The 24478-nt window shown below is 33.6% G+C and overlaps 1 protein-coding gene across 1 annotated transcript in view; it reads right to left on the reverse strand.

Annotated features, from left to right (window-relative positions):
- LOC126889832 (transcription initiation factor TFIID subunit 11) overlaps window positions 1-18439 on the reverse strand; it is a 78749-nt gene extending 60310 nt beyond the window's left edge. Inside the window, exon 1 of the mRNA XM_050658521.1 lies at window positions 18010-18439. Within this exon, the coding sequence (XP_050514478.1) occupies window positions 18010-18323 (314 nt within the window). The 5' untranslated portion in view covers window positions 18324-18439. The remainder of the gene's footprint in view (window positions 1-18009) is intronic.
- Window positions 18440-24478: the final 6039 nt, after the last annotated feature.

Here is a 24478-nt window from a genome sequence, read left to right on the forward strand (position 1 = left end):
CCCCGTAGATCCGCCACTGACTTATATTTGTGAGGTTCTTTTACACAAGATTTTCTACATCTGGGTCTGGTAACACTTAAGAAAAAGTCACCCGTCGCCACTGCCTTTCCGTATTTTTTATTGCCATTTAATTTGATCTAATTTCTATGGAGTTTTTTTTATTTAGCTAATGCCTCGACAACTAACGGCCATTGGCATGTAGGTACGGTGAATTTTTGCAGTTAGGTACCTAGTGTCATGTGTAGTGTGTGTTGAGTAAGTGTCTTGTTACTTTGCAAAGTCGACGTCATTGTCTTTGCAAAGTGACGCTAATTGTAACCAAACGTCTGCGGTCCCTCTCGTGAGTACTGATCCCACAAGGACAGAAACTATTTTCATTTATTAATTTATAATAAACGAAAAATTTCTGACCCTGGTGAGATTCGAACTCACAACCATTCGGACCTTTGGATCCAAAGGTAGGCGCTCTTTTCTATGGAGTTATTGTAATTGTTTATAAGCTTAAAAAGTGCTATTTAATTTAATTTTGTGTACATAAATGTATTTTTTTTTACTTTTTTGTCATAGTCTATTAGTATCCATCTTAATGAAGAAAATAAGCCCCAGATTATCGAGATCCATTCAGCCAAATTAACTGGACCAGCCCCAGAAATTAGCTTGTTTTTCAAAAAAATTTATAAACAAATTAAATTTCACAAAAACTATTTAACAGATCTGGACCATTTTTTACACACCATTCAAATACCATAATACCCTCAAGTTGCACTAGATGGTAGTCTTTTTGTAATATGTCATACTAAAGCTCATTCGTTTTTAAGATGAGTAGCGACACCAGTTTCAGACGCCTGATTTGTGGGTTCTTCGTGTCATTGTAGCTTGTTATTGGTTAGAAATTAGTTTATAATATAGAATAAATTAATTTATAACAAACGACAAGCTGCGACGACATGAAAAACCCATAAATCAGGAGTCTGAAACTGGCGTCACTACTCATCTTGAAAGCGAATGAACTATACACATTTCAACAGTCAAACCTCGTCTTTTCAGTTATGTCAAAAAAGGCTTATTTTTTTTACTAACTTGATTGATCTATATTCACATTTTCTAATTGATACATATTCAGCAAAAAATTAAACTATTCTAGGCATTGAAAATAATTAATTTCAATACCTCTCACTAAATCCTGTTAGAACCTGAATACAAAACTACATTTAGCAAGAAATTTTAAAACATTCCCAATGTATCCTTCGAGGGAAAATAATTAAAGTTTTTATTGATATCCTGAAATATTATTTTAATTATTGTAAGAGCATGGGAAATATTAGTGCTATAAATTATACCTCCTTCTTAAATGAAGCATTGGAAAGCAAACAACAGGTAGATGCGATTTATACAGATTTTTCCAAGGCATTCGATAGGGTCAACCATTCGATAGGTTATTGTTACATTAGATCGAACAGTTAGGTTTCTCTGATCCTCTGCTTAGTTGGATTTGAAATTATCTATTAGATAGAAGGCAGATACTTCGTATTAAGAATTATTTCTCTAATGAAATTATAGTTAAATCGGGGGTACCTCAAGGCTCCCACTTAGGACCTATCCTTTTTAATTTATTTATAAATGACATAAATAAAAGTTTCAATTTTGCTCAATTTCTTCTATTTGCTGATGACCTTAAATTATTTCACATAATTACCTCTGATTTGGATCACTACAATTTGCAATCAGACCTTAATGGTCTTGTGGAATGGTGCTCACTTAATGGTATGGACTTAAATGCAAACAAATGCCATGCTATAACTTTTACTCGTCTAAGAAACTTTGAGAATAATTCTTACTATATACGGGACACTAGGTTACAATTAGTTGACTCAGTTATAGATCTGGGTGTTATTCTTGACACTAACTTGAATTTCAAACTACACATTAATAGCACGGTTTCTAGGTCATTAAAGATGCTTGGCTTTGTTAAAAAATGCAGCTATGACTTTACGACTGGTCGTTCTTTAAAACTTCTTTATTGTTCTTTGGTTAGACAACATTTAGATTATGCATCATGTGTTTGGTCACCTCAATATAATTGTCACATTAATAAAATCGAACAAGTTCAGCGTAAATTCTTACGTTATATAAAAATAAATAAAATAAATAGTTTATTTACGGCCAAAAATACCATTTACAAAAATACCACATATCACAATAGGTATAGGTAGTATCACAATCATAAATACATATTAAAATATAGAACAATATCACTATATAAAGACTGAAAAATCAAATATATATATATATATATATATATATATATATATATATATATATATATATATATATATATATATATATATATATATATATATATATATATATATATATATATATATATGAAAATTACTAAGTTCTCGGGAAGAACCGCGTTGAGAATTTATAACTCGACGTTTCGGCACCCTTTTTGGAGCCATTATCAAGAGGGGTATGGTTCCGTTCGAGTTCGGGGTCTCAATCTGCCTACTCCCCTCACTCGTGACGTACCAGTAGTGTCTTGTTCTCTAGGAGAACGGTCATACCCACGGACATACATAGGACAGACAAACCGACGAATCCAAAACCGTATCTACGAACATTCCATATCTGTAAAACATTCCGACACTACTTCAGCCCTTGCCCAACATCATATTCAGACAGGTCACCAAATAGATTTCGAGAAAGCAAAAACCATCGCCCCTGTCCGCTCCTTAAAATCGAGAATCATCCGTGAAGCCATCGAAATTGAAAAACGCCCTGACAGCCTAAACACACGCGATGACGCCAAAAGATTGCCGGCAACATGGCGACCGCTGCTTCGGCGAATCCCCACGCCAGTCGATCCCACTCAGGCCTCTCCCGCGCATACAGTTCCCGCGCGCACTGAGAGTATAAAAGGAGCTACACAGGCGAAGACAGGTCGTCACTCGACACTGAGGAGTAGGCAGATTGAGACCTCAGTGCCGCTTGACCGTTCTCCTAGAGAACAAGACACTACTGGTACGTCACGAGTGAGGGGAGTAGGCAGATTGAGACCCCGAACTCGAACGGAACCATACCCCTCTTGATAATGGCTCCAAAAAGGGTGCCGAAACGTCGAGTTATAAATTCTCAACGCGGTTCTTCCCGAGAACTTAGTAATTTTCATTTACCTGACCGCGGAAATCTTTTCGAACATATATATATATATATATATATATATATATATATATATATATATATATATATATATATATATATATATATATACTTACCAACCTCTTACTTCAAATCCCTGTTCAAAATTTTCTAACAAAATTAATAAATTCATTACTCACTTAAAAAATATTAAGATCATAGATCAAACTTTAGCTAAGTCATTACATAATTATGATGGTTATGCTCCAAGATTTTATTGTCTGCCCAAAATTCACAAGCCCACATTGAGCATGAGGCCTATTGTTTCCTCAATTAATTCACCCAACATACATATTGCAAAATTTTTGACTGATATCTTGTCAAAATCTTATAATTACAATAATGATTACAACATTGTTGACTCTTTTCAATTTAGTGAATTTATTAATGACTTTAAGCTACCACATGGTTATATTTTGGTGAGTTTTGATGTAGTTTCACTTTTTACTAACCTCCCCCTAGCTAGTGTCCTTACTTCACTAAGAAATCATTGGAATATTATCCAACCTAATTCTCCAGTTTCCTGGGAAGTGTTTGCAGAATTGCTCCAATTAGTGTTTGACACTAATTTTTTGGTCTTCAACGACAAATTTTATTTACAAATTTTTGGGACACCAATGGGTTCCTCGATTTCACCCATCCTAGTGAATTATGTTTTGGATGATTTAGTATCTGACCGTCTGGGTTATTTAGATTTTCAAGTTCCTTTTGTTAAACGTTATGTGGACGACCTATTACTAGCCTTACCACCAGACAAGACTCAGGCCACCTTGTCCATCTTCAATGGGTTTGATCCTCATTTGCAGTTCACATGTGAACTCGAGGACCCCAACAACCATAGTATCCCCTTCTTGGACATGCGTGTCACTAGAAGTGGAGATAACACACTTTGTACAAGTTGGTATAGGAAACCAATGGCCTCTAATAGGTTTCTCAACTACCATTCTTGTCATCCTTTTAAATATAAAATAAATCTTATTAAAGCTTTAAGCTGTAGGCTACATAGGTTGGCACATCCGGTTAATCGAAGGGAATCCCTTCTGCTACTCAGAAGTATATTGGTAGATAATTCCTACCCTTCCTCCCTTATCAATAAATTTCTTTTTTCCCAAAGCTACGGTTCTTCTCTGAACGACATACCCAATGGTGACCAACTTAGATCAATATCGAATAATACTGTTAACATCACAATTCTGCCTACTACTAACCTTGGGACTCCTGTTTCCCAGTTTTCTTCACTTCCTTATTTTCCTCAGGTTACTGATAAACTTATTAAACTATATAAAAATAATAATATTCCTGTTAAGATTGCAATTAAGAACGCAAGAACAGTCAGAAATTTGTTCTCTAAGACTAAAACACCCTTGTCCCCTTTGGAACAAGTTAATGTGGTCTACCACATACCTTGTGCTGAATGTGACGCATGTTATGTAGGGCAGACAAAGCGAGCTTTAAAATCACGTTTAATTTCACACCGTAGTGATATCAATTTGAAAAAACCAACTTGTGCCTTAGCCCAACATGCAATAGATACAAAACATAAGGTGGACTTTGATGAAGCCAAGATCCTTTGCAATGAACGCAACCTGTCGAAAAGACAATTCTTAGAGATGTGTTTCATATTAAAAACCTCTAATGTACTTAACAAGAGAACTGACATCAGTAACTTGAGTCAAATATACCATGCATTGATTTTGCAGAATTAGTTGGTATTATTACACTCAAATTATTATATTGTAAAAAAGTTTTGTGGTTTTCAGGCTTTTTCCACTTCTTTAATAGTGATCTTGCTGAATCAGTCGATGTTATTCACTTAAATTATTTTATTGTAAAAAAGTTTTTGGTGGTTTTTTCAAGCTTTTCCCACTTTTTTTTTTTTTTGATAATAACAGTTTACTTATTAGATGTACAATTTAAAATTTTGCCATAGGATAAAATGTTGCATTATTGATATTAATTATAAATTACAATTTGCTAAACTGATTTATAAATTTGCTTAAATTATTGCATATATTTTTTTCTTGCTTTTTGAGCTGCGATATATGGGAGTTATACTATTGTACTATCTTATATATTAGTTAGTTAACTGGATTACCAGTACTAACGTAGGCACTTTTCCATATAATTGTGTGAAGTGCCCTCACTTGTTTAAAATAAACTGTGATTCTTGTCTACGAGGTATAAGGTACATCCCTTGATTACTTCTTGATATTACTTTCACTTTTTAAACACTTTTATAACTGTTTTAATTACATCAATTTAAATTTTACCGCGCTGCACTGCAGTTGTCAGTCACTCTTTGTTATAATTTTTTAAAGGTTGCCTGCCTCTTGGCGAGATGTCAGTTTACACCTGATAATTCAAACTCCATTTTCTTTTGTGTGTCGGTTGGGCTAGGATGACCTGCTGGTAACTATTTGACCTTAAATTTTTAAAGTTGCATATTAGCATTCTACTCATTTAATGATGTTACCTAAAGTTAAAATGAAGTATGCTTAAATACTACTAAGTTTTTGGAAGTGAATCTGGTTTTTTCTTGGTTCATTCTTGACTTCAAAAAAAGCAAGCCGGCTTTTTTCCACTTGTTTTTTATATATGACTGTTACCACATGGTCTTGTCTTTGGCTGTACTAAAGTTTTTTAAATATTAACTATACACTTAAATGTTATATACTTTTACATTACGTTGGTTCATGGATAAGGTTTTTTTACTATGTACATCTTATCGTTTGCTACATGTCTTTTTAAGGTAACGCTAGTGCTTGTTTACCTCTCTTTTGGATGTTGTCTCTTATACCACTCTTTTTGTAGATGAACTGATGATGTCTACTGAGCAGTAGACGAAACGTCTTCAATAAATAGATGAAGTAGCTGAATTCTTTGTCTCTTTTTTCACCCACTTGACCGATAAAACCCTACACTTACGAGTGCTCCTTTGTTATATATATATATATATATATATATATATATATATATATATATATATATATATATATATTTTCTACTTAAAGTAAAGAAAAAAGAAGTACTTTGTTGACTTGTTTGGATAAAACAATTTTGAGTTTCGGTGGGTTGGAGTCAATAAAAGGGCTACTAGAATACTATTTTTTAATTACTCAAGCTTTCGAATGTGTTTACATTCATTTTCAAGAGCTAAAAAGTAACTGATAAAGTGGAACAAAGATCATGTAAAAATACAACTTACCAGATAAATCTAGATTGGTAATTAAACTTGCTTACATAAATAAATACAAATAAGAGAAAAAATGTTAATAATCATCAAATGAATTCTTCCCAGACTGAATATTACAAAATAACTGCCAAAAGATTTAAATTTTTAGAATTTTGAATTTGAAATATAGATATTAAAATGAATTTTCAAAATTTTTAAGTCAATGTCAGCGAAAAAGTATATCAAACATCGACAAGTAGCTAAAATTGGGATATATTTAACTATATTACTGACATGATAATTTATTAAAAAAAAAGAAGATGTAAATAAGTAGAAGAAAGGAAAAAAAATTAAAAATTATTTTCGTAGTTTACAGAAGCACAAACGAATGTAACAGGATACGAAAAAAATTTTTACATGTTATGGTGCTATGAATAAATTATAAAGAAATTATGTAGTTATAAATTTTACTTAAATTCTGAATTTCTGATCTTTTATTTACTATGATCACTTCTGCTTATAGATACCATTTCTAAAAAAGTCCTTTTGAATTTATTATCTTCATTGCACAAAATTTTAATGTTGTCAAAGTCCATTACATGGTCTTTTTCAATCACATGTTCTGCCAAAGCACATGACGGTTTTTTTATTCTGCAATCGCTTTTGTGAGAAATAACGCGATTGGACAAATTCCTCCCAGTCTCGCCAATATATACAGCCTCACATTGAGTACAATTAATTCTGTATACTACATTAATTTTCTCTAATTTATCTATGGGATATTTTGTCTTAGAATACAGAGATGAAATAGTTTTGATGTTTTTCGTTGTTATTTTTATATTGTCAATGGCCTTTAAAATTTTAGTTAACTTAGGTGTTAATGATGGTATGTAGGGGAGTGAATGATAATAGATGACTTGATTAACAGAAGCAGAGTTTTGAGATCTCACAACAGATGGTGTCAGATTATTAACATGAACCATGTTGGAAAAAAGCATCCTGTGTAGCATGTGTGGAGGATAAGAGTTCTCTTATTACCTGCAAGAAGATCTTCTAGTATTAAAAACTATTTTGATTGAGAACTCTTATCCTCCACACATGCTACACAGGATGCTTTTTTCCAACATGGTTCATGTTAATAATCTGACACCATCTGTTGTGAGATCTCAAAACTCTGCTTCTGTTAATCAAGTCATCTATTATCATTCACTCCCCTACATACCATCATTAACACCTAAGTTAACTAAAATTTTAAAGGCCATTGACAATATAAAAATAACAACGAAAAACATCAAAACTATTTCATCTCTGTATTCTAAGACAAAATATCCCATAGATAAATTAGAGAAAATTAATGTAGTATACAGAATTAATTGTACTCAATGTGAGGCTGTATATATTGGCGAGACTGGGAGGAATTTGTCCAATCGCGTTATTTCTCACAAAAGCGATTGCAGAATAAAAAAACCGTCATGTACTTTGGCAGAACATGTGATTGAAAAAGACCATGTAATGGACTTTGCAAACATTCAAATTTTGTGCAATGAAGATAATAAATTCAAAAGGACTTTTTAGAAATGGTATCTATAAGCAGAAGTGATCATAGTTTAAATAAAAGATCAGAAATTCAGAATTTAATAAAATTTATAACTACATAATTTCTTTATAATTTATTCATAGCACCATAACATGTAAAAAATTTTTTTCGTATCCTGTTACATTCGTTTGTGCTTCTGTAAACTACGAAAATAATTTTTAATTTTTTTTTCTTTTCTTCTACTTATTTACATCTTCTTTTTTTTTAATAAATTATCATATCAGTAATATAGTTAAATATATCCCAATTTTAGCTACTTGTCGATGTTTGACATACTTTTTCACTGACATTGACTTAAAAATTTTGAAAATTCATTTTAATATCTATATTTCAAATTCAAAATTCAAAAAATTTAAATCTTTTGGCAGTTATTTTGTAATATTCAGTCTGGGAAGAATTCATTTGATGATTATTAACATTTTTTCTCTTATTTGTATTTATTTATGTAAGCAAGTTTAATTACCAATCTAGATTTATCTGGTAAGTTGTATTTTTACATGATCTTTGTTCCACTTTATCAGTTACTTTTTAGCTCTTGAAAATGAATGTAAACACATTCGAAAGCTTGAGTAATTAAAAAATAGTCTTCTAGTAGCCCTTTTATTGACTCCAACCCACCGAAACTCAAAATTGTTATATATATATATACTTCTTTTTCTTTACTTGAAGTTACACTTGAAGTTTCCGCGGGAGCTATATGTGCTTTCTGTTGTTTTCCGGGTTTGACTCCGCGTTGAATAATTTTGGTTTTGAGAAAAACCATTATTTTGACGACGTTTCGGCAAGATCTCACTTGCCATTGTCAAGTCAGGTAGTTCCGCTTCTCGCTGCTGCTTTAAGTAAACTGAATTTTTACTCACGATACCGTCGCTTATGTAGTTGATCCTAATGCTGCTTGCCCTGCGCGAACTCTGGCTCTTGTTATTGGTCCGGTGTAGGTTGCAGTCGTCGGCAGGATGTTACGCGTGGATGTTGCCGCCTGATTTATTTTGGTCTTTTTCTTCAGTACCGTTTTCCATGTTGTAGGAAGCCGTTGCGCATCATCTCTTTGGTTTAAGCCGTTGGGATTTCTTTCAATTTCTATCGATTCTCTGATTTCCCGTTTTCTTTTTACTTCGATGTTAGCTAACATCGTTGTTTGGTTCAGGTTTATTGTGTGTCCTGTATTTGCGACATGTTGAGCCAGGGATGACGTGGTTTCCCCCCTTTCGATACCATTTCGGTGTTCTTCTCGTCTTACCTGGATTCTTCGGTTGGTCTGTCCAATGTACGACTTTCCACAATCCCCACACGGAATCTCGTATACACCTTGGCTTTCTAACGATATTTTGGTCTTTGGTGTTGGTAAAATAGTTGAGATCTTTCTGTCCGTATTAAATATCGTTTCTATGTTGTGTTTTCTCAGCACTCTCCCTATTTTCTCTGTCGTACCCTTCACATATGGCAGAATGGTTTTGCCGATCGGTTTATTGTCTTCTGTAGGGTCCTTATCTCTTCTTCGAGCATTTTGAGCTTTTTCGATGTTGTATGTTGAGAAGCCGTTTTTTCTTAACGCTGTTTTCACGTTATGCATTTTTTCATTTTGATGTTCTTGGTCTGTCAGTCTTTCGGATCTTGTAATCAAGGTTTTGATGACTGAATGCAATTGTGCAGGATGGTGGTGTGAAGCAGCATTTAGATATCCATCGGTATGTGTCGGTTTCCGATACACTGTATGGCCTATGTGTCCGTCTTGTTTCTTTATTATTAACACATCTAAGAATGGGATTTGATCGTTTTCTTCCAGTTCCATGGTAAACTGAATTTTATGGTGGATATTGTTGATGTGTTCTAAAAAAGCCTTTAGTTTTTCTTCTCCGTGGGTCCAGATAATAAAAGTGTCATCCACGTACCTAAGCCACAGTTTGGGTTTGTATTCAGCTGTTTCTATTGCCCGCTGTTCTATTTCCTTCATAAACAAGTTCGCTATTACTGGTGACAGTGGGGAACCCATCGGTGCTCCCTCAACTTGTTTATATCTTTGTTCCTTATAGATGAAATAAGTGTTATTTAAACAGTGTTTGGTTAGGTTTAGTGTATCCGGTGATATTGGATACTTTTTGCTTATGATGTCCAGTGATTCATCTATAGGAACATTCGTGAAAAGTGAGACAACATCGAAGCTGACTAGCAAATGTCCCGGCTCAAGAGTCACACCTTTTATTCGCTCGATGAAGTGGCTCGCGTTCTTGACGTAAGAATCCGCTTCTTCCGCGTATGGTTGCAGCTGTTGGGCCAGAAATTTCGCCAGCGGTTGTAAGGGAGATCCGATGGAGCTCACAATTGGTCGCAGTGGTAATCCTGCCTTGTGTACCTTGGGTAGGCCGTAAAATTTTGGGCATCTAGATGACTTCTCTCTAGGTATGAGATGGACCTGTTGTTCTTTATTGATATTTGAGGCTTTGATCTTGGCTTTTGTTATTTTCTCTAGATAGGTTGTCGGGTCTGACGAGATGCTTTGATATGTTGTATCTTAAATGATACAACACCTTAAATGACATCAACAACATGACATCTTAAATGATACAACATATCAAAGCATCTCGTCAGACCCGACAACCTATCTAGAGAAAATAACAAAAGCCAAGATCAAAGCCTCAAATATCAATAAAGAACAACAGGTCCATCTCATACCTAGAGAGAAGTCATCTAGATGCCCAAAATTTTACGGCCTACCCAAGGTACACAAGGCAGGATTACCACTGCGACCAATTGTGAGCTCCATCGGATCTCCCTTACAACCGCTGGCGAAATTTCTGGCCCAACAGCTGCAACCATACGCGGAAGAAGCGGATTCTTACGTCAAAAACGCGAGCCACTTCATCGAGCGTATAAAAGGTGTGACTCTTGAGCCGGGACATTTGCTAGTCAGCTTCGATGTTGTCTCACTTTTCACGAATGTTCCTATAGATGAATCACTGGATATCATAAGCAAAAAGTATCCAATATCACCGGATACACTAAACCTAACCAAACACTGTTTAAATAACACTTATTTCATCTATAAGGAACAAAGATATAAACAAGTTGAGGGAGCACCGATGGGTTCCCCACTGTCACCAGTAATAGCGAACTTGTTTATGAAGGAAATAGAACAGCGGGCAATAGAAACAGCTGAATACAAACCCAAACTGTGGCTTAGGTACGTGGATGACACTTTTATTATCTGGACCCACGGAGAAGAAAAACTAAAGGCTTTTTTAGAACACATCAACAATATCCACCATAAAATTCAGTTTACCATGGAACTGGAAGAAAACGATCAAATCCCATTCTTAGATGTGTTAATAATAAAGAAACAAGACGGACACATAGGCCATACAGTGTATCGGAAACCGACACATACCGATGGATATCTAAATGCTGCTTCACACCACCATCCTGCACAATTGCATTCAGTCATCAAAACCTTGATTACAAGATCCGAAAGACTGACAGACCAAGAACATCAAAATGAAGAAATGCATAACGTGAAAACAGCGTTAAGAAAAAACGGCTTCTCAACATACAACATCGAAAAAGCTCAAAATGCTCGAAGAAGAGATAAGGACCCTACAGAAGACAATAAACCGATCGGCAAAACCATTCTGCCATATGTGAAGGGTACGACAGAGAAAATAGGGAGAGTGCTGAGAAAACACAACATAGAAATGATATTTAATACGGACAGAAAGATCTCAACTATTTTACCAACACCAAAGACCAAAATATCGTTAGAAAGCCAAGGTGTATACGAGATTCCGTGTGGGGATTGTGGAAAGTCGTACATTGGACAGACCAACCGAAGAATCCAGGTAAGACGAGAACACCGAAATGCTATCGAAAGGGGGGAAACCACGTCATCCCTGGCTCAACATGTCGCAAATACAGGACACACAATAAACCTGAACCATACAACGATGTTAGCTAACATCGAAGTAAAAAGAAAACGGGAAATCAGAGAATCGATAGAAATTGAAAGAAATCCCAACGGCTTAAACCAAAGAGATGATGCGCAACGGCTTCCTACAACATGGAAAACGGTACTGAAGAAAAAGACCAAAATAAATCAGGCGGCAACATCCACGCGTAACATCCCGCCGACGACTGCAACCTACACCGGACCAATAACAAGAGCCAGAGTTCGCGCAGGGCAAGCAGCATCAGGATCAACTACATAAGCGACGGTATCGTGAGTAAAAATTCAGTTTACTTAAAGCAGCAGCGAGAAGCGGAACTACCTGACTTGACAATGGCAAGTGAGATCTTACCGAAACGTCGTCCAAATAATGGTTTTTCTCAAAACTAAAATTATTCAACGCAGAGTCAAACCCGGAAAACAACAGAAAGCATATATATATATATATATATATATATATATATATATATATATATATATATATATATATATATATATATATATATATATATATATATATATATATATATATATATATATATATATATATATATATATATATATATATATATATATATATATATATATTAAATACAATTTAGCATTTTTTTTCAATTTTTTCTTAAAACTAGGCAATGAACAGTCAAAAAAGTCAATATCGATATTATTGGCCCCCTTAGACATTCTTCCAATTGCTTTGTTCTGTGCATAATTGGTGCAATGAAAGTCTACAAAAAATAGTTCTTTACTACGAGTATTACATTGAGGAACTCTATATTTTATCTTCTCAAGAAGTGTTGAGCAATCAACCAATCCATTAGCAATCTTATATAAGAAAACTAAATCAAGAAATGATCTTCTATTTTCCAGTGATGATAAATCTAATAAGTTGAGAATTTCACTATAATTGATGTTTTCAGATGGTATATTTAGTTTATATGCAATGAATCTTATAAATTTTTTTTGGACTTTCTCTATATTATCGATGTGGCATCTGTATTATATATCGATGTGGCATCTGGGTGTCCATATGAAGCTTGAATATTCTAATATTGATCTAACTAATGCACAATAGACAGATTTAAGACAATTTATATTATTAAAATCAGAAAGACTAAGTTTTACAAAACCAAGCATCTTCAAAGCTCTATTAACAACAAACTCAAAGTGCTTAGTAAAACTCAAAGATGAGTCAAAAATAATGCCTAAATATTTAATGGATGTTAAAATTTCTAAGTTTTAGTTGTCAATAGAATAGTTAAAGAGTGTAGGTTGTAAGATTCTGTGATATCTCATTATTTTACATTTATCAATATTTAAATTCAGTTTATTGTCACAACACCACCTGAAAAAATTATCAAGATTCTCTTGTATTAGAAGACAGTCATTTACATCTTTAACTACCCTAAATATCTTTAAATCATCAGCATACAGTAATATTTTACAATCGGAAAAACAGTTTAAAACATCGTTGACAAAACAATTAAAAAGCATTGGAGAGAGATGACTTCCTTGAGGAACTCCTGATAAGACTTTAATTTCTGATGATAAGCAATCATGAATTTTGACAAATTGTCTTCTATTTGTTAAGTAACTTTCAAGCCATGATAATAATGATCCATGAATTCCTAATGAAGATAATTTTTTAACTAATATATCCTTATTCACTCTGTCAAATGCCTTGGAGAAATCGGTGTAGATCACATCAACCTGCCACCGGCTCTCCAAGGCCTCTAAAATGAATTCCTCCAATACAAGTAGGTTTGTAGATGTAGATCTGCCTGACATAAAACCATGTTGTTCATTTATTATTATGGATTTTATTTTTGGATATAATTTTTCAGTTATTAACATTTCAAAGATTTTAGCAAAAATAGAGATTTTTGAAACTGCTCTGTAGTTCTCAATAGATTTCTTATCGTTATTTTTGTGTATCGGGGTAACATAACTATCTTTCCATTTATCAGGAAAAACACCTTGAGACAACGACAAATTAAAAACTTTACATAAAACCTGAGAAAGGATGAATCTACAATTATAAACAAAAATGGGTGAAATATTATCAGGGCCGCATTTTAGATTAAGGTTTATTTTTTCTATGCTATTATATACATCTACTTCACTAATATCACAACTATTAATATCGACATAATTATTATATAGAAACGATTTTGCTGTATCTAAACTAGAATTATGCTTATAAGATGCATCTCACTGGTCAAAGTTATGAGTCTTTACTGCAAATCACAGTAGAACCCCGCAAATCCGAACTAATTGGGGGGACAGCCTGTTCGGATTCCGAAAAGTTCGGATTATCCGAAAGTTAGCCTTAACTAGTAGTTCAAAGCTTTCATTGTGATTTTGAGTAGCCAAACGTTCTCGCAAGAGTGTGGACAATATTTTTGGACTCAAGTTGACTACGAGAGAACCAAAGTAAGTTTGTGTTTAACCTTTATAAACACTTTATAAACCTATATATTAAAGTATAATATTTATTTTTAAGAAATTTTAAATATCAAAGTCCTAGTAATCCTACATTGTCCAATTTTCTGGCTTTACTCTGTATAATTACGGTGACCATATGTACTTATTTAAGTAGGACAGTACTTATTTTTAAATATTGTCCTAATGTACTTTAAAACCTTTCTAAGGACACGCGAATGTACTTATTTTTTCTAAAAAATGAATATTTTTATCTTTTACTACTTTTAAACAAATTTCTTTGTATACTGTTTCAGATATTGCATCTTTTGTGTCTTGATGGTTTCCAATATTTCCATTCTTTTGTTGACTCTTCTCATGACTTCGTTGTTTGTTACAGACTCGGTACATGCTATCTTCAGGTACTTTCACCCACAGTTCAAATGCTTCCAACTTTTTAGTAGTCGACACGTTAATTGACCATGCTTCTATCCCGTAAAGCAGAGTCGAGAAAATGTAACACCTTGCAGCCTAACTCTCAAGTCTTAATTATTTCAGTTCTCTTGCACAAACTACCTTTCTCATTTTATTGAAGTTGGTTCTTGCCTTCTCTATTCGAACTTTGATTTCTTTGGAGTAATAGTTTGTGTGATTAATTATTGTGCCAAGATAGTTGTAGTTTTCATCTTGTTCTAAAGTTTTATTTTTAATTGTCAGGCTTTTATCATTATTTTGGGTTTTTGATATCCTCATAAATTTAGTTTTCTTGATGTATACTGATAATCCATATTGTTCTCCATACTCAACTATCTTGTTCATTAGCTTTTGGAGGTCTTGGAGGTTGTCCGCTATTATGATAGTGTCGTCCGCATATATCTAATGTTGTTAATTGGCGTTCCATTTAGGTACCTTTATTCCTGCTGTTTCTCCCTCAAGAACTTTTTTCATAATTTCTTCAGAGTATGCATTTAATAGTAGTAGTGACAATACACACCCCTGTCGCCCTCCTCTTTTAATTTCGAACTCTTCTGATGTGTGTTCGTTAATGCGTATGTGTGCCTGCTGTTTATAATATAGATTTGTTATAATTCAAAGGTCATTGTATTGTAATTGTTTTGCTTTGAGGATGTCCATTAGCTCTTTGTGGCGGACTTTATCGAAAGCCTTGTTGTAATCTATGAAACAGACGTACATATCCTGGTTCACATCCAAGCATCTCTGGATTAGTAGTGTAAATCCAAAGTGAAGTGAATTCGAAGTGAAATGCGTTTACGAATGATCTTTAAAAACATTTTAAGTGTGTGAGACATCAGGCTTATGGTGCGGTGGTCGTACACAAAACTTCACTGCACAAGTGAAACATTTTTACACAAAATGTGTAACCTACCTAGAAAACTGGAGTACAAATTTTCATGAATTTAAACTATTCAAAAGCATAGATCTAAAGCGGGCTCCACACGCTCGGCGAAGTTACTTCGCCAAAGTTGACCGAAGTCCGAAGTACTCTCTCTACACACTCGTTCTACTTCGCGAGGAAGTGCGATACCGACAAAGATCCCTTTGACCAGACCGACAGAGAATGGAAGTAGAACGAAGTGAGGCAAAGTTACACAAGGTGGCCGTCTACACTCTCGTACTTGTTGAACCTCAATCGACTTCGGCGAGAGTGTGGAGCTCTCATAAGAAGTGAAATAACATGGAACGATGTTTGTTATTCTCTCGAAGCTTTTAAATTGTATATCAAGGCAACCATGTTAAACGAAGATCAACTCTTTGACGAACTGGGAATTTTGAAAGACGTGGCTACAAGTGAAAAAATTGCTGAGTGGAACAGAGAAGAAAAAAAATACTCAGGATCGATGGCTTAAAGTTTTTAAGTGTGTAGATCAATTCAAACTGAAAAACTTACAAATATTATGCGAATTTATTTTTTGTCTTCCGGGTACTAGTGCGGCTATCGAGCGTTTTTTTTCTGTAATAAATAATTATTATTGGACGTCGGAAAAGTCACAAATGTCCATATCAAGGCAGCGATGCTGGTGTACGCATATTTTGGTGAGACTTGTATGAAATGTTTCATTTACTTCAGTCGAAGCCGGACCTACTTAAATTAATTTTAAGTTCAGAAAAATATGAATGATGCAAAAAACCGGAAGAAGATGAGGCTATTCCAGTTCCGTTATCTAAAAACTCTTAATTACAGGCTTGGAACTTTTTCAAAGTTAATGCAATGTGTTATGTTTAGTTTAATTGATATAATTTTTTATGTTTAGCTACATAGTTTATTTATTTTTAATGCCAAAAAGTTATATTTGTCCAATAACAAGATACATTTTGCGTTTTTAATACATTTTTGTTTTTTGTACTTTTTTTTCTTTAAAAAGATATGGTCACCGTATGTATAATAAACATGTTTTTAAGTTTTTGTCTTGAATTTTTAAATTTTTTTCACTTTCCGTTAGTTTGGATTTGCCGAAAGTTCGGATTTGCGGGGTTCGGATTTACGGGGTTCTACTGTATTCGACTTGACTCATTACAGAGTCGTTGTCAATATAAAGATCTTTGCTTCTTATATAACTTAATTCATGGTCATAAATTCTGTATCTCACTCTTAACCCGCCACCTGCCACGTGGGGTGCTACCAGCACCCCATAACACATTTTTATCAAATATTTGGTATTTCAAGTTTGGTAACGGAGCTGTGCGTCATAGTAGCTTTCAATAATATTATATAGCATAGATGTGTTAATGTTTGAAGTGGTTACTTAGTGTCATTCTGAACTTATAGCCTCTAAAATCGCATTGGGGTGTCATCATCTAGCACTTTAAGTTTTAATTTAATTTTTGTATTTTTGATAAACAGGTCAAGTTTACATTTTTTATTGAAATAACTGATTTAAATTATTAATACAGACTCTATACTCACTAAATCTTAATTTTTTTAGATAATTTACTTGACTTCATTTATTATGGCTTGGTACTTGCTAATTTGCTTATAACACCTTTTTCATTTTATTTTTTAACTTTTATAACATATTAGTGGCTAATAAGTTAATAAAACATGTTTTTTATATTCTTGTGTTAGTCAATACATTATTTTGTTTTTTAAACAAGTAGATCACAGAAAATTTTTAAGGGGTGCTGTGAGCACCCCACGTGGCAGTTAGCACCTTGCAAAGCCACGTGGCAGGTGCCGGGTTAAATAAAATTGGTCTACGTGTACCTTCAAGAACCACCTGTTCTGTGACCACCATCCACGAAGTCATTAACCGTACAAACTATGGTTCAAGTTCCTATCTCTGTAAAACTATTAAATTAGCAAACACATTATCTCCGCATATTGATTTCTTTATTAACGACTTTACTGCGTTTTCCACACAATTACATTTATATTTAACTTAGTGTTCTAATTTCAAGACTGATTTGTCAATTACTGTTGTCTTTGTTCTAAGATAAGTTGTATTTGTTAATTGCAAAATGTTCTAGCTCTCAATTGTTAAATGAGAGCAAGTGATTTTATTTTTTATTATTGTTTGTTATGTATTTACCAATTTTGTACCTACTAGATCTTATTTTGAATTGTTTTTCTAATTTGTGTGACATTTTAATTGTATCATGTACTAATGGACTTCGGTCCATCAATAAATAATAAATAAATAACTAAACAAATATTATACATACTGCATTTTTTCACGTTCTTCCTCTTCAAGTTCCCTTTTAGACTTAATTTCCTTTTTTGGTTTAGGAGAATTTAGAATCTGACTCTGTGAAATTTGAGGTAATATAATATCTGTGTCCAAATCAAGAATGTCCTCTTGCTTGATTTCTACATTAGAGTCGTTAGTTAAGCCAAAGTTGTGGTCCTTTAAGTTTTCTTCTAGAGCTAAACCTATGTCTCGAGAATCATCCTCTTCCATGACATCCTCATCAGAATTTGTACCATTCATATCAAAGTGGTCTTCAATAGATTCGTTTTTTATAAGCATATTGTTCATCTTGAAATTTGAATTTAGGAAAAATTATTGATGTTTAATTTTTGTACTTTTTTGGTGAATGTTTATTTTGATTTACTTTACTATCTGATAAATAGGTTAAGTAAGGCTGTCAGATGGCTGTCAGTACAGATGTCAGTGTCAACTCTTTGACTTTGACAAATCAGGTGTATCAAAATTTTCTTCTTTCTATCCAGATAATGACCTACCGAAAGAGCACAGCAGTCACCTATCTTCAGTGATTTTCAAGATATACATATGTATGTTTTCTAAAACCGCGTACAAACTAAGTTCGCGAACTTCGGAAATGTTCGCGAACAGTTGTGTCGACGAAAGTTCGTGATGTGTTCGCGAACAGTTCGCTGTTCGCTCAAAGTTCGCTTGGATAGCGGTAACATCAAAGGGTTTGTTCGCGAACAGTTAGTAAACAAAACGGTGGGGCGCTTGTAGTTCGCTTAAACCAAAAAGAGGCTATGTTCATTACATGCCCCGGTAACTCTAATAAAAAACATGTAATCGTATTTATTTTCCTTCCGTTTAGTCAGAGGCGCTGATGTCGGCATTGTGATTGGTGGAACATGACTTTTGACAAATCCTGCGCTATCTGTGAATCTGTCGGTCTTGTCGTTTCGTTCACTTATTTTATATGGTCGGTTATGTGATGTGTTTGGTGTTTGTGTTTAGTTTGTGTCACCATAAAAAGCTGATATTCTTGTTCTCATGATCATTTTTCAGTGCGTCATTAATTATGACGTCATATACTGTATTGAGTGTGTCGAGACTTATTTCATGTAATTATTGACGAATCTGACAGATGCCAGAATCGTACTTTAGATGAAAAGCTTGTGGAATTAAACTAATTAGTAATTTAGTAGATTTGATTTTTACACAATATGTTAACATGTAGGTATTTTTTTATAAAGGAGAATAAAATTAAAAGGTAAACAATATTGTTCATTAAATTTATAAATATGGAAACATTAAAAAATGACACAAAACTATCCATACACTGTGTTTTTATCTTCTTCTCTAGGTGCTGTCTCCGCTTAAAAAGTTGGTAATCATCAGAGCGATCTTTATTTCTGAAACCGCGGCTCTAAATAATTCATTGTTATTACATCCAAACCAGTTCCTAAGGTTCTTCAGCCATGAGTTACGTCTCCTTACTATCGATATTTTTTTTGCATAATGACCTGGAGTATACACTAACTTCTAACGAATTAAATTCTAAACCAAAATACAAAACTAACTTTTAACGAACTAAATTCTAAACCAAAACACAAAATAATGCACAAAAAAGTTGTGAAACACAAGGGAAGTCGAATTCGAAATTTCAAAATGACAGGTACACAAAATACTGACCTGAATAATAACCGTCACTTGACTCTTTGACACTTCTAAAAAATGGCCAAAATGGACGAAGTTTTCGTCAAATGTTCGTAATACGTGTATTTGATTGGCTAGAAAAAACGCGCATTCTAAATATCAACGAATCAAACGTAGGTTAGGAATAAACATCTTATGTATATAACCATTGTAATGCTGCATTATTTTTGTGTTTAATCACGGAGCTACCGCTTTTTCCGTCTCATCAAACTTAATGCATTAGAGAGAAATCGAAAAACTGTGACGCACTGAAAAATGATCATGAGAACAAGAATATTCAGTCGTGTTTTTTGATATTTTTGTTATTTCATAATCGAGTACCTTTTTAAAGGTAAGTTTTTCTGATTGTAGGTACTGTTTATCCAACAGTTTTAAAATACACATTTTATTTCGCGTTTTGTTGTTGGGTCTAATGGCCGATCAGCTGTTGTGTGCAGCCGATAAATTCAACAAGTAAACATATATTTAATCGAAATTAAATACTCATATTTCTATGTAAAATGTCACATTATTGTATAAATAAATAATTAAGAAACAAAAGTTGTTTGTGTTTTACCTTTATTGTCCACTTAAATAAAATAATATTAAATATTGGAAGTACCGTATGGAGGCTATGGTGTACCTAGCGTGAAGGCTAGATAACGCTACCCTTCCTATCCAATCAACAGCAAGAACGTTTAAAATTTCACACCTATCATGTCGAAGCTACAGACCACTTATGTGGAGGCCAGATTTGTAGTATCCTTCCAATTTTCCAGGTGCTGAAATACGTGACATATTTTTTGAAGGGTAAGATCGCATTCTACCAAATCACACAACACTTTTTTCTATGGTTCATTATTTACTTTAGTTTGATTGAGATTATATTTCAACTTGCTGTTTTCGATTATTATTTATCGTTATTTGTTATTCTTAATAAAACTCTAGAAGGGATATGATTATATTATATAATATTTGTTATTGTTATTATTTATCGAAAATGGAATGGTCCTAAGACGAAATAATTACCTTAATAGAAGAAAGACGTGCAAATTTATGAGACAAGAGAAATTCTGAATATAAAAAGAAAATCAGAAAAACGACTCCATCAGAGAGATAGCGGAGATATTACAAAAAATCCAATCCTATCTATTAATTCTTCAAAATCTGATACACTCATACCAACGAATATAGAATGGTTAACCATTATATATTCGTTGCTCATACGGTTAAAATTATTAAACAGTCACTTATCCTTCATTTGTAAATCTCTCAATAAATGAGATCCTCCGTAAACCAAACGACTTTATAATAAATTTCGTTGCCACCATCTTCTTTTTCCACGCTTTTTCTTTTGTTTATCATAAACCATTTTAATATAGAGAAATGCAGCACAAGCAACTAATTCAACATTATCCATAATTAGCAATAGAAATACGAACCACACTCATTATTGGTGCAGACGTTTTGATCGGGAATAGTAAGCGAGCAGCTCACTATAGTTCGCGAACAGCAGTTCACAATTTTGGTCTGTACGCGCCTTAAGACGCAAATTAAAAATGGCAAAATATTTTATTTGCAAAAACTTATAGCGCAACGTGAACATAGCCTCGTATGAACCTTCATAGAGTGCTCTGGAGTATGAACATATTGGTGCTCTCATCTCGTAAAATTCAATCAATTTAATATTTTCATCTGTAATTCGGACTAATGTTACATTTTTTGTTAGCAGGTGATTTCAATGCACATGTGGGCCAAGCCAAGGCAGGATATGAAGCAATACATGGGGGATTGGGATTAGGCTTTGAAACTAGAAATGAAGCTGGAGATGACATGCTTGAATTAGCAACAGCATTGGATATGGCGATTGTTAACACATTCTTTAAAATGAGAGAAACTCAAGTTATTACCTACAAAAGTGAACAACATCAATCCCAAATATACTACTTCATGATAAGGAAAGAAGACATACGTGAATGCAAGGACTGCAAGGTAATAGTTAGTGAGACAGTAAGCCAACAAGATAAGGTGCTTGTTCTGGACATCGAAGTAAAAAGCGAAACTAAACAAAAATATCGGAGAGGACCACAAAAAATCAAGTGGTGGGTGCTAAAAGATGAGAAAGAAGGTCTATTCAGGAGAAGAATAGTAGAAAAAATATGTTGGAATATGAAAGGAAGCCCTAATACAATTTGGAGAAAAATGGCCAGTAGTATTAGAGAGCTGCTATTGAAATACTTGGGAAAACGCGAGGAAAAAAGTTTGAGGATAAAGAGACTTGGTGGTGGTCAAACGAAGTACAAGGAAAAATAAAAGAGAAGAGAAAATTATATAAAAAGTGGCAAGAAACCAGATTCGACACAGATCTTCAAAACTATATGGTGGCGAAAAAGGAAGCGAAAGTAGCAGTAGCAAAAGCCAAAGCAGAAGCGTATTCAAACCTATACGATCAACTTGATACCAGGGAAGGCGAAACGAAGATATATAAAATAGCCAAACAGAGAGCAAAGAAAGCAAAAGATTTTAATCAGATTAGATGTATCCGAGATGAAAATAATAAAATACTAGTTCACGAAAGGGATGTCAAAAAGAGATGGAGAAATTACTTTGACAGCTTATTAAATGAAGAATTTGACAGACAGCCTGTAGAGTCAACGGAGACAGTAGCAGCAATGGTCACCAAAATAACAAACGAGGAAGTGGCTCAAGCTCTTCAAAAAATAAAGAAAGAAAAAGCGGTAGGACCAGATGATATTCCTGGGGAAGTATGGAAAACATTGGGAGAGACAGGAACAAGGTGGCTAGCAGGCCTATTTAATAGAATTATGGAAGTTGGACAAATGCCAGACGAATGGAGAAGCAGTATACTGGTACCTGTTTACAAAAACAAGGGAGATATACAACAATGTATAAACTACAGGGCTATAAAACTGCTTAGCCACACCATGAAAATATGGGAAAGAGTAATTGATAGACGGATACGTGAAGAGACCGAAATACAAGAATCTACAGGTCGAGCAAGTCTCGTAAATTTCACGATTGCGAGCCACGCTTCACGCAACCGTGTTTGCGTACTTGTGTTTCGAGTTGCGTGGTCGTGCGGAGTTATATCAAAATTATCAAATACCAATATGTCAATATGGCTACTGGGTGTAAAAGATAAATCTTATTCTATCTGTTCTTAATGAGTTTTAGATAATTTTAGTTGGTGCCGTGGCAGTTAGTAGGCATTCGCATCGGGTAAAATTTTTTGGAAAATATGAAAATATACATTGTTTTAAGCTATTTTCCCGAAAAAAATTTGCGGATTACTCATTCATTTAAATAAAAATCAACTTTAAAAATTGGTTTTTTCCATACATAACCTTACTAATTTCAGACATATTTTCCCCAAATAGAAGTGTATATTTTATATTTGTAGGTACTGACCTTTTATTTATATCTTATTAATCCATATTAGTGCGGTATAATTCATTATTTTTATTAGAATACTGGATTATATTGAAAATATTATAATCCAACAAAATTTTAAATTCTCTCTGTCAACATTTTTGCAATCAAGTAATCAAAATCACAACACAAAATCACAAAATGTTTATGACATTTAGATCGACATTCGACAACGACTGTGCTAGGTTGCCAATTTTTATCGTAAGGTTTTCTGTTTCAAATATTGATGTAATTTAAAATTTTAAGGCCCGGTCTTTTCACCTCCGAATAAATATGCTCTTATCTGGCAGTTAGCTATCTGGAGGATAAATATTTATTCGCCAGATAAAATGTACCCGTCTTTTCACGTCAATTTATGTTCCAGTTAGTTATCCGGTAGATAAGCTTAAAAGTAAGTTTGGATTCCGAACACACCTGACTTTTATGTTTATTTTTATAATTTCAGCTTTAACTTAACCTAACATAATTAGATTCAAAGTATTTCAAAGATGATTTTATCGATTTTATTTCCATTTTGGAAGAAGGAATGAAGGAAATGTAAGTAAATCAAAGAATTACAACTTAAAAAAATAGGTATACAAAGTCATAAGGTTTAGAAATACATTTCCATATTTTAATCAGACAACAATATTGTTTTAGAAGGAAAACATTGATTATGCTGAAATAGTTTACTGGAGAGCTTGAACAAGAGGTAAATCCATTTTAAATTAGAGGAAAACTGTTGATTTGTATGTAAAATAGAAGACAAAGACAAGTTTAAATAAAGACAAGCTAGCTAATGAAACAGATGCAGTGGTAATTTTGTTTACATAATTATATATGTACATATTATATGATTATTAATATTAGGTTTGTTCTAGCAAACAGTCAGAAACCGTCAGCAATTAGTTGCTCAGTGAGACAACATAATACAGTCACCAGTGCTATCCCCTATCTACTCGCGCTGGTCGACTATTCGCTGATGGTTTCAAACCGTTTGAAACTGATCCTAGAACAAACCTAATGACTGTTCAATGATGTAAAAATTTGTTAATGTGGGGAAAACTTTTATTTAAATTCAATACTATATTTCTGTAAATATCATGCAATATGGCAAAACTTGATGTTACGTCTGATTTTAGCCATAATGAGATTATTTGCTTGATATGCTATTTAGTAACATTTCTTCAAGTTGGTATAGTTTGGTATGTGTATGATGAAGGTAAAACCCCCTTTGTCCCACATGTCCCCTTTTAACTTACAGTAGAACCCTAATTACCCGTGCTATGATTTTCTATTACTCAAGTTGCATTTTTGAGGTTTTATCAACATAGCGTCATTGTAAATCACTTAACGGAAACTCT

The sequence above is a fragment of the Diabrotica virgifera genome, chromosome 8, assembly GCF_917563875.1.
Source record: "Diabrotica virgifera virgifera chromosome 8, PGI_DIABVI_V3a".
Lineage (NCBI taxonomy): Eukaryota > Metazoa > Arthropoda > Insecta > Coleoptera > Chrysomelidae > Diabrotica > Diabrotica virgifera.